Here is a 12,407-nt window from a genome sequence, read left to right as displayed (position 1 = left end):
AGTGCTGAGATTACAGGCATGAGCCACTGCACCCGGCCCAGAATCCACATTTTACCCAGAGTTCCGCTCTCATGAGATTTTCCCATCATGGGGTCAACACCCGGGTCCCAGAAGCTCTATCTGCAGCCACCCCGACCCCCACCTCTGGTCCCATCTGCAATGCTCCCTCTTCACAGACATGGGCCCTGCCCATGAGCTGTTCTCCGTCCCTGAGCCTCCAGCATCTCCCTTTGGAAGTCTCTTATTTGTCACACCTGTCTTCCCCTGGAGCCCTGACGATGGGCGCAGTGGGCATTGTATTTGATCGTGTTTACCCAGCACCTAGAACAGTGCCTGGCCCATAGTGGGTGTTCATTTTATGTGTGTAGGTAGGTGTCAGAGTCGGCATGGCGTCACTGAACACCAGCCGTGTGCCCCTCACGGTCCTCTTGTCTTTTTCCCAAGGAAGTCTTTCCTTACAAAGTCCTTCCTTGGTCAGCAGCCAGGATGTCACACTCTGCCTCACTGTGTGAGAATCTCAGAAACACCCAGTGTTAAACTGTAACCCTCCAGTTGGGGAAATGGCTTAGGAATGCAGTCCCAAAATAAAGTTTTATTTCCTTACAGTGCAGTGCTGTCACATTTAAAACAAGCAAGCCCCCTACTTTTTTTTAAAAAAGATGGGGTCTCACTATGTTGCCCAGGCTAGAGTGCAGTGGCCATTCACAGGTGCAGTTCCGTTACTGATCAGCATGGGAGTTTTAAATTGCCCCTCCTTGCCTGTTCAGCACCCAATTAATATGCTATAGCAACTCATTCTGCACCATGTCCTGACCATAGAAAACCTTTTTCTTTCCCACTGAGACACCCATATGCTGGGTAATGATCTCATGAGAGACGTACCCTCCAGGTTTGCCCAATCAAAGTCCAGGGATTCTTTTAGGAAGAAAAGTAAAAGTGTACCTACCCCCTGTTTGCAGGAGGCTTCTGTAGGCACTTTCCTAAGAGAGAAGCAATTCAAGGTGCCTCTGTCCCAGCACCTCAGAGGCGTGGGTGAGGTAGGCTGTGTGCTCTGAGGGTACCCAGCCCTGTTTTCCTCCACATAAATGCAAATGAGTGATAGAGACACAACCTTACATTTATGCTTATTTATTTAAAAACTGTGGGCCAGGCATGGTGGCTCATACCTGTAATCCTAGTACTTTGGGAGGCTGAGGTGGGAGGATCGTTTGAGCCCAGGAGTTGGAGACCAGCCTAGGCAACATAGGAAGACCCTGTCTTACAAAAATGAAAAATTTAGCCGGGCATGGTGGTGCACCCCTATAGTCCCAACTATTTGGGAGGCTGGAGAGTGAGGATGGCTTGAGTCCTGGAAGTCAAGGCTGCAGTGAGTGGTGGTCGCACCACTGCACTCCAGCCTGGGTGACACAGCAAGACACTGTCTCAAGAAAAATTTTCTTTAATGAACAGAAACTGATCTGTTGATTACTATTAGTACCAAGAGCAGCACTGGGAGCAGCCAGCTGGGCAGCCACCAGGGTGTCAATCTGTAAAGAGCCAGGAAACCTTCCTGGAAATGTACAGGAAGAGAACAGAGGGAATTCCCCACAGCCTCTAGGGGGCAAGTTGTGTATTTGCTCAGGGGGACATTCTTGAAGTCATCTTTGACTCCTCTCTTTTTCTCCCACCCCACATCGGGTCTTAATGTTCTTCAGAATACATCCCAGCCCTGATTGTTCCCTACCATCTCCACCGGGGCCATGCTGAGAGCACAGATGCTCTCTCTCTCGGGCTCCTGCACTGCTTCCTAATTGTTTCCACTCCTGACCTTTCTACAGTCCATTCCCCACACAGCACCTAGAGAGGATTATGTCAGTTCCTGCTAAGCGCTCCAGATGGTTTCCCATCACACTCAGAAAGAAACATCCTAAGTTCCACCACAGTCTCCCTGACCCCATGTGGCCCTGACTGTGTACCCCTCAACCATACTGCCCGCATCCTCCTCCCCAGTCCTCGGGGCAGTCTGCGATTCCCAGAACAAGCTAGAATGCATCTGCATGGGGAAAGTTCTTACCCTTATCCGGAGAGTCCACAGCCATTCCTTCACTTATCCAGTCTTTGCTCAAATGTCATTTCCTTGAGTAAGTCATTTCAGGTTACACTATTTAAAAATCCCTCTCCTCTCTATCCTTTTAGGGTACTTTATCTTCCAGTAGAGAACCTAATCATATCACATTTATCTGTTTATTGTTGTCTCCCCTCCCTAGATGATGCCAGCTCCAGGAAGTTGGGGATTGTCTTCTTCACTCCTATATTCCCAGCTCCTAGAATAGTGACTGTCACCCAGCAGCTGCTGAGCTAATGACTGTTGAGTGGACAAACACTTGAGCAATGATGCAGTCAGCTTTGTGGCCTTTGTTTTACTGAGGGGCATCTGGAGAGTTGGGACCAGAGGTGAATTGCTCAAGAGAAGAGGGAAGCAGTGAGGACACAGCTGTCCTCCTCCATCTATTCCCAGGTCAGCCAGGCCCATCCTCTAAGGCAGAGAATATTGTTTGAAAGGCACTTGTCTTCACCTGTTTTGTGCGGCTACAACAGAATACCACAACCTGAGGAATTTATAATGAACAGAAATTTATTGGCTTATGGTTCTAGAGACTGGGAAGTTCAAGATCATGAGACCAGCCTCTGGAGAGGACCTTCTTGCTGCATCAAACATGATGGAAAGGCAAAGAGAGGGTGAGAAAGACAAGAGGGGGTCAACCCCTCCCATGATAATGGCATAAATCCACTCATGAGGGTGGTGCCCCCATGACCCAAATACCTGCCATTAGGCCCCACCTCCCAACACTACTGTGTTGGGGGTCAAATTTCCAGCACATGAACTTTGGGGAACACATTCAAACCACAGCAGCACTGTGGCAGACACTGCCAGTTCCCTGCCCAACAGCCATTCCCCCCTTTTCCTTGGCAACAGATGCTAAATTTATTTAGGGTTGCATGGTGCCAGCTTAAAAAGCTCAGCTCCAGGCTTCCTTGCATCTGGGAATGACCTATGGCACATGTAGCCAATTAGATACAAACAGAAGCTGTTGGGATTGGGGTGGTTAGAGGAAAGGTTGTTAAAAAGGATGGACTTGATCTGACATGTCTGCTTCCTTCTTTTTATCTGGAACTGGAGCTTTGGCCACTCATCTGTCTTGCAAACCTGATGAAAGCTACACACATAGGAGGGCAGAGTGATACACAGAACCTGGGTTTCTGATAGCCCTGTACTATTGGCCTCCAAATTTCTTGGTATGCGAGAAAAGCAATCTCCTATTTGGTTAAACCACTGTAGCCACTGATAGGCATCTGAACACAGCCCTGATGGCTGCTTGCACCACGTGACTAGCTGCTGAGGTGCTGGAGTGCTGAAATTCCTGCAGAGTCCCTGAGTCCCAGGTCAGCCAAATTAGCACAAATTACTGAAGACAATGGGTGGAGGCACTCCAGGGAGGCTGAGAACAACCAAATGATGCCTGAACCAACACATGCACACGTGCGCGCACACACACACACACACCGCATTGGCTCAGACAACCGTGAGCTGGGATAATTTCAGACACATACGAGAGAGGGTTCCAGAAGATGAGCAGGGACTGTAACCATGAACTTCCTTTCCCAAAAGGAAAATTGTCCAGTCATTCTGAAAGGAGATGGAGTTGCACGTTGGGAGGGGAAATCTAGAATTCCGACCTGAAATGCTTAGCATTTGCACTTAGGCAGCTGTGCCCCCTGTGAAGATATAGGAATCCTGCTCTTCATCAAGATCCAGGGGCAGCAAGCAGCTCTGCTCTTTCAGGCACAGCATGCATCTCCACCTGTGTTACCACTGTCAGAAGGCACACTTCCTGTCTGAATTAATAAAAAGCATGAACTATACTGGCTGTTAGGGACCGAATGTTTACATCCCTCAAAAATCAAATGTTAAAGCCCTAACCCCCAATGTGACTGTATTTAAAGACAGAGCCCATAAGGAGGCCCAGAGGACAAACCATGTGAGGGCACAGCAAGAAGGCAGCCTTCTGCAAGCCAGGAAGAGAGCCCTCACCAGAAACTGACTTTTTAGTGCATGATCATAGACTTCCAGCCTCCAGAATTATGAGAAAATAAATGTCCGTTTTTAATCAGTCTATGGTATTTTGTAATGGCAGCCTGACTAATGCAAATCTGTTCTGACCAAAACAGACTTTATCCCCCTAACAAAAAAAGTCAAAGATTAAATGATCTCTGCCTAATATCCTGAAATTTCGGAACCTTTCCAAAATAGAAGCTGAAGTCATTGGCATTATTGAAGCAGACTTAGAGGACAAGCCTGGAAATGTTTCTGGTTTGTCCTTCTTGTGAAATAGAACATTATAAGAAAGACCAAGTGCTTCTCACAGTTGATCCTTTGAGACCAGGGCCTCCATAAATATTTGATGATGTTTGAATGAACAAATGAACACATGAACAAAAGGCCATAACGGTGTTTTCTGTGACCCAGGGGAATGAGGCAGAGCCAGCCTGGCTCACTGCTCCTGAAGATGTAAAATCACAGATACGCTCAAGGTTTCCAGGACAAGTGGTCTTTGTATTATGGAATAAAAGGATTCCTGGAAAGTTGTGCATAGACCAAATTTTTGCAAAATAACTTATATTTAAGATTAATCACAATATTCTAAGATTAATTTCAGTAATCCATTGAGAAACCAAGAATTTTTTCTAAGAAGATGAGTGTCCTCCATTGTGGATGCACATATATATATATTTTTTTTTTTAGGTGAAGTCTTGCTCTGTCACCCTGGCTGAAGGGCAGTGGCATGATCTTGGCTCATGGCAACCTCCTGGGTTCAAGTGATTCTCGTGCCTCAGCCTCCTGAGTAGCTGGGATTGCACCAACATGTCCGGCTAATTTTTGTATCTTTAGTAGAGACAGGGTTTCGCTACATTGGTCAGGCTGGTCTCGAACTCCTGACCTCAAGTGATCTGCCCGCCTCAGCCTCCCAAAGTGCTGGGATTACAGGCATGAGGCACCACTCTTGGACATGGATGCATTTCTTAGAGAAGCTTGGACCCAATTTCAGCCACAATGAAAGAGGGAGGAAAAGTGAACTGATAATGAAGTTAAGACAATAAAACCAAGAAGGACCTCCAGGATCACTCTAGCCCCTCGTTTTACAGGTGAGGATACTGGGGCATTGAGAGGAGCCTTGCCCAGGGTCATCCAGCTGATGGTGGCCTGCGTGGTCTTCTGGTGGCCAGGCCAGCCATCTTCTCTTATTCCAAAAATTCAATTCGATAAACGTGTATTTGCTGTTATTGCTATTTTTGATGTTTTGCTGTTAGCATTGTATTTTTCAGAATCCTTTACTGTTATTTAGAGCAACCTACTACCTGGAAGAATTATATTATTTTTATTTTTTTGAGACGGAGTCTCACTCTTGCCAGGCTGGAGTGCAGTGGCGCGATCTTGGCTCACTGCAACCTCCGCTTCCCAGGTTCAAGTGATTCTCCTTTCCCAGCCTCCCAAGTAGCTGGGATTACAGGCACGTGCCACCATGCCCAGCTAATTTTTTGTATTTTTAGTAGAGACAGGGTTTCAACATGTTGGCCAGGATGCTCTCGATCTCCTGACCTTGTGATCTGCCCGCCTCGGCCTCTCAAAGTGCTGGGATTATGTGCATGAGCTATCTTGCCCGGCTGAATGGTATTTTTATTTTATTTTATTTTATACTTTAAGTTCTAGGGTACATGTGCACAACATGCAGGTTTGTTACATAGGTATACATGTGCCATGTTGGTTTGCTGCACCCATTAACTTGTCCTTTACATTAGGTATGTCTCCTAATGCTATCCTCCCCCTACCGTACCCCCCGCCATGACAGGCCCCTGTGTGTGATGTTCCCTGCCCTGTGTCCAAGTGTTCTCATTGTTCAATTCCCACCTATGAGTGAGGACATACGGTGTTTGATTTTCTGTCCTTGTGATAGTTTGCTCAGAATGATGGTTTCCAGCTGCATCCATGTCCCTGCAAAGGACACGAACTCATCCTTTTTTATGGCTGCATAGTATTCCATGGTGTATATTCTAAAATCATATCACAAACAGCATTTGTTTGGCTGTAGGGAGACTCTAAGCCTTGGTGACAGGTTATGTCACACACTTGAGACTCCCTCTGCTGTAGTCGGTGCCAGGCACAGAGGCCTTCACCCAGGGCCTCCCCAGTGGGCACCACTCTGGTTGTGCCCCTTGGTGGAGGATGTCCCATGCTCTTCCGCAAGGGCACATTCCTGCCTCACATATGGCCGTGTGCACCCAACATTTCCTTGCTTTGAGTCTGTCTCCCCCCAGCCCCAAACACACACACTTAGTCCAACAACACGGCTTCAGAGAGTATTCGCTGCCTATTAAACTTTACACCACCTCTCTTGGTAAAAAAGGAATTTTGCTACTTCTCTAAACCCCTATTCTTTCTTTTTCTCTCCTCTCCTGCTTTTCCTTGCTTATTTTATTTATTTATTTATTTTTAACGGAGTCTTGCTCCTTTCGCCCAGGCTGGAGTGCAGTGGCGTAACGTCGGTTCACTGCAAACTCCGCCTCCTGGGCTCAAGTGATTGTCCCGCCTCAGCCTCCCAAGTAGCTGAGATTACAGGTGCCTGCCACCACACCCGGCTAATTTTTGTATTTTTAGTAGAGACAGGGTTTCCCCATGTTGGCCAGGCTAGTTGCAAACTCCTGACCAAAGGTTATCTGCCCACGTTGGCCTCCGAAAGTGCTGGGATTACGCGTGAGCCATGGCGCCTGGCCTCCTTGCTTAATCTTTGTCTCATTTTTCTTCATCAAAATATTTCCTGGGGGGGCTGGGTATGATGGTTCACACCTGTAAATCCCAGTTACTTGGGAGTCTGAGGCAGGAGGATTGCTTGAAGCCAGGAGTTTGAGACCAGCCTGGGTGGTGCAGTGAGGCTCTGATAAATAAATAAATAAATAAATAAATAAATAAATGTTTACTTCTATTTTAAATAAATGTGTATATTTCCTTTGGGGCCAGACAGACAACTCCATGGGCAGAGGAAGGAAGATGGAGAGCCAGAGAGCGAGTGTAAAGGCTTCAGTTCGGAGGCAGAGACAGGGATGGAGCGCACTTGGCCTGATGCTGGTCATCTCCTGTGCACCAAGCTCAGGCTGGGACAGGCTCTGGGAGAGTGTGCTGCTGTTGGCTCAGAAGGCTGATTCCCTTGCCTAAGTCATCACTCATTAGGATGAGAATCCAACAAATATTTATTTAACATTGAGAAGCACTGGACTCAGGTTTCGAGACCATGGGTTCTGGTGCTGATTCCAAGCATTTATCATCTCCCAATAAGAAAAGGGAATGGGTGATGGCTGAGGCCTCCAGCAGCTCACACCTTCTGGGCTTTTAGAGTCTTTGTGTCTAAGAAACATCGACAAAATGTGGCCTACTAACCCCAGATATTTGCTGTTTTCAAGATACAAAAGACAGCCAGAGTTTAAGATATGCCCATGACTGGGGCGCAGCCCTTCACTCACAGCTGCTGTTTATCTCAATAGACAGAGCAATCAGGTAAAAGTAACACAGCTACCAGGGGACTGGAGAGACACCTCTGTGAGGGGGTTGGGGCTCTCTCAGCCCCACTGAATGAAATCATGAAAGGTATTGATGAGGTGCCTAGTAATACCTTAAGACAAAGAAATTTTCCTTTGGAATTGAAGACCTGACCTGGTCTCTTTATTCTTTTTATTTTTTCATAGAGACAAGGCCTTGCTCTGTTGCCCAAGCTGGAGTGCAGTGGCATGATCATGGCTCACTGCAGCCTCGACCTCCTGGGATCATGTGACCCTCCTGCCTTAGCCTCCTGAGTAGCTGGGACTAGAGGAACACACCACTATGCCTGGCTAATTTTTAAATTTTTTGTAGAGACGGATGTCTCTCACTATGTTGTCCAGACTGGTCTTGAGCTCCTGGGCTCAAGTAATCCTCCTGCTTTGGCCTTGCAAAATGTTGGATTACAGACGTGAACCATTGCAGCACCCTTGGTCTCTTTTTGTTTGTTTGTTTTAGACAGAATCTTGCTCTGTTGCCAGGCTGGAGTGCAGTGGTGTGATCTCGGCTCACTGCAACCTCCGACTCCCTGATTCAAACAATTCTCCTGCCTCAGCCTCCCAAGTAGCTGGATTACAGGCATGTGCCACCACACCCAGCTAATTTTTGTGTTTTTGGTAGAGACGGGGTTTCACCATGTTGGCCAGGATGGTCTCGATCTCCTGACTTCGCGTTCTGCACGCCTTGGCCTCATCACGCCGGACCAGTCTCTTTATTCTTGATTCTATTTCCTTTCCTCAGTCTCTCAGACGCCCCTGCTCTCTTCCCTCCACCATATCAACATCCACTTTTAACAAAATTTGACAAACACACACTGAGGTACAAACAACTGATAAGACTTAATAGATAAAACTTTTCTCTCTCACAGATCTATACTAAATCCAATAACCTCTTATAAATCTCAGATCTGTGAGTATTTCTAGATCCATCAGCACCTGTTCATAATTTTACGAACAGGATTTCATAAAAATCTTCAGGATTAGTTATGGTTTTACTGATAATGCCATTTGTTTTATCCTCAGCCAGGACAGAAAAGAAATAATTGGGCCGGGCGCAGTGGCTCACGCCTGTAATCCCAGAACTTTGGGAGTCCGAGGTGGGTGGATCACCTAAGGTCAGGAGTTTGAGACCAGCCCAGCCAACATGGTAAAACCCCTTCTCTACTAAAAATAAAAAAAAATTAGCTGAGTGTGGTGGTGGGCACCTGTAATCTCAGCTACTCAGGAGGCTGAGGCAGGAGAATCCCTTCAATCCAGGAGGCAAAAGTTGCAGTGAGCCAAGATCACCACCACACTCCAGCCTGGATGACAGAGCAAGATTCCGTCTCAAAAAACAAAACAAAACAAAACAAAAACAAGGCTGGTCGCAATGGCTCATGCCTGTAATTCCAGCACTTTAGGAGATCAAGGCGGGTGGATCACGAGGTCAGGAGATTGAGACCATCCTGACTAACACGGTGAAACCCCGTCTCTACTAAAAATACAAAAAAATTAGCCTGGTGTGGTGGCGGGCGCCTGTAGTCCCAGCTACTCAGGAGGCTGAGGCAGGAGAATGGTGTGAACCTGGGAGGCAGAGCTTGCAATGAGCCGAGATGGCGCCACTACACTCCAGCCTGGGCGACAGAGCAAGACCCTGTCTCAAAAAAAAAAAAAAAGAAAGAAATTACTGAAGAATTTCAAATCTCAGCAAAGATGATTGGGAAATGTGGACTTTTTTGCTTGACACTTTTTGGTATGTTTTGGTTTTTCCTTCCACTATTGCCTCGTTGTCCAAAAAAAAAAAGCATACCACACCCATGGAGCTAGCCCTCATGGTGAAATCAAAGAATGCATATTTAATTGGATTCTTGATAGCATGAGAACTCTTTTTTTTTTTTTTTTTTTTTTTGGTGGGACCGAGTTTCACTCTTGTTGCCCAAACTGGAGTGCAATGGTGTGATCTCAGCTCACTGCAACCTCTGCCTCCCAGGTACAAGCAATTCTCCTGCCTCAGCCTACCGACTAGCTGGGATTACAGGTGTGTGCCGCCACACCTGGCTAATTTTTTTTTTTTTTTTTTTTTTTGAGACGGAGTCTCGCTCTGTCGCCCAGGCTGGAGTGCAGTGGCGCCATCTCGGCTCATTGCAAGCTCTGCCTCCCAGGTTCACACCATTCTCCTGCCTCAGCCCCCTGAATAGCTGGGACTACAGGCGCTCGCCACCTCGCCCGGCTAGTTTTTTGTATTTTTTTTTTAGTAGAGATGGGGTTTCACTGTGTTAACCAGGATGGTCTCGATCTCCTGACCTCGTGATCCACCCGTCTTGGCCTCCCAAAGTGCTGGGATTACAGGTGTGAGCCACGATGCCCAGCCGAGAACTTATTAGAATGGCTTTGTTTTCATTTCCTCTTGCATTCCTAGACACTGGAACCATTCTTGGGATACAGTAGATGCTCAATAAGTATTTATTGAATGAATAAACACATGATGTCTTATCATATCCTCATGTTGTAAGAGAGATGGGAAGATAAATAAGATACACCGCCTGCTTTTTGAGAGCAGACACCACACATAAAATATGAAATAGCAATATGAGAGACATCCCATGGCTACACCGGAGGATCCTCTTTACCAAAGCCAGAAATAGAAAAATGAAGGGGTTGCCTCTTGTAATTTGAAAAATGTAGTTTTGCATAACAAAAATAAACTATTCTTTTTTTTTTACAATGAGTAGTAAAGTTAAAAAACGTAAGGAAATATGGAACAGATTTAAAAATATGAGCAGATGCTGATGGATCTAGAAATACAGATTTATCACAGGTTATTAGATTTATTATAGATTTGTGAAAGATCACATAATCTTCCCAAACTCTTCCAGCCCACACAATTGAGATGAGTGCCGGGTGCCAAGCAATTCCAGTTTTCTTATATAATCCTGATTGTGCACAGAGGACGAGGCTTAGCTGAACCAAGAGAGTTTATGCTAAACACCCTCACTAGTCATTGAGAGAAATCATTCCCTGGGAAAAGAGTGATGAGAATGAATTATTTTATAATAAATAGAATAATAAAGACAGAAAAACATCAGACACACGTACATTAATGGTAAACTCAAACACACAGAAGTTTCTTATTATTTTTGTGATTGGCAAACTGCATTTAAGACTTTGAAAAGTCCAAATTTCATGATATTTGAAAATGAGTTTGAGGCTTTCTGCATTTAGAAATTCCTGCTTGACTTTGAGTCCTTGGTCTGAGAAAAGGCTGTTTTTGACAATAGGATAATGTTCAGGTGCCTCACAGTCTTGGGATCTTGAAATGTAGAATTTATTTCTGGATTTGGGCAAATCTCCCTCAGTGTCTCCAGTTTTCCATTTGAAAATTGCAATAATCAAACGTGGCAAAAATACTACTGAGAAATTAACACAAATTGCTGGTGGACCGACCCTTTTCTCACCATCTGACTGCGGTTTCAGATGGTTTCTGATTCAATGGGGGAAAACTTTCTGTTCTCAAGTTACACAAAAAGTGAAATGATTCCCAAACCCAGGAAGTTGGCAGATGCAAATGACCAATCCCCAAAGCCTTTCAGTACTTGCTTCCTCTTTCCTTTACTTTTTGTTCTCTTTCTCTGTGTGTCTGTCTCTATCTTTCACTCTTTCCTTTTATTTGTCCTTCATCCTTATCAAAAATTCCTCTTTTCAGTTGATAATAGTCACATAAAACACATATTCATAGAGTTTTGATACATTTGTGTTTAATTGTGATATATAAACATACTAAATCTACCTACATACACAAATTTATTAAAATATCTATATAGGTCTACAGGGCATATTGGACAAAACTAAAAAATTATTAGTAAATATGATAGAAAAATGTTGATATAGTAAATTTCTGTGCCAAATATTTGAACAATTCTCTGAGTAATGCTCAGTGCATTCAGTAATGTTTTTCCTGCTTTTGTGTTTTCTTACCAAGCTCATAGTGATTCAGAAGGAGAAATGCAGCAAATGACAAAAACATAAACATTATGAAATTCATAGATATGATTTCTTCAGCAAAACCCCCCACATCTCAGAGAATTACTCATTTGGGCCACATTTTAAAGGTTATGCTAAATGTATCCTGTGCATTACATGTTGTAATAATTCTAACATTATCAACACCATAGTTTTGCCTCCTCTGCTTAAATAAGTCTGCAACTGTAGTTTTAATTTAGTGTGACTTGTGCTTACCTGAGGAAGGGATGCCAAGGATGATGAGAACCAGCATAAAATCTGGGAGCATCATGATGTCAGTTTCAGAAAGACAATTTCCTCCTTTTTAACAACAGAGCGTTTCCATTGGAAAAGGGGGTTTTGAAAAGAAAATGCAGGGGTTCAAAATCTGAAGTGGAACCCAAGAGGACAGCAACACCTGGAGTGGACTAAAACAGTCTCAACCCCTCTTGCCAAGTGCGCCGCTTCTCAAAGTGCACTTCATTGATTTGCAGTCAGCTGTCAGATCGTGTAAGTCTAAAACATATCGCTGGGTCCTAACTCCTGACTTATTAATTTACTCCCTTGCAAGAGATGCAGGGCACTGGAGAAAGGATGAAGCTAGACAACTTCTGAATGTTCTGTGCTGTTTTTCTTACGATTGGAGATCTGCATATGGAAGAACCACTTTACCACATCCATAGTGAAAAGTTTCTCATCCCCATTATTTCTCTATTCTCTTTTCTTTATTTTTATTTTTATTCTTTTTTTTTTTTTTTTTTTTGATACGGAGTCTCACTCTGTCACCCAGGCTGGAGTGCAAT

The 12,407-nt window shown here is 44.8% G+C and overlaps 1 protein-coding gene across 1 annotated transcript in view; it reads right to left on the bottom strand.

Annotated features, from left to right (window-relative positions):
* Window positions 1-12,074, bottom strand: part of CHRNB3 (cholinergic receptor nicotinic beta 3 subunit) — a 34,748-nt gene extending 22,674 nt beyond the window's left edge. Inside the window, exon 1 of the mRNA XM_023214638.2 lies at window positions 11,842-12,074. Within this exon, the coding sequence (XP_023070406.1) occupies window positions 11,842-11,896 (55 nt within the window). The 5' untranslated portion in view covers window positions 11,897-12,074. The remainder of the gene's footprint in view (window positions 1-11,841) is intronic.
* Window positions 12,075-12,407: the final 333 nt, after the last annotated feature.

Source organism: Piliocolobus tephrosceles, chromosome 7 (genome assembly GCF_002776525.5).
Source record: "Piliocolobus tephrosceles isolate RC106 chromosome 7, ASM277652v3, whole genome shotgun sequence".
Lineage (NCBI taxonomy): Eukaryota > Metazoa > Chordata > Mammalia > Primates > Cercopithecidae > Piliocolobus > Piliocolobus tephrosceles.
The sequence above is the reverse complement of the archived record's forward strand: the minus strand, read 5'-3'. Positions and strand labels throughout refer to the sequence as shown.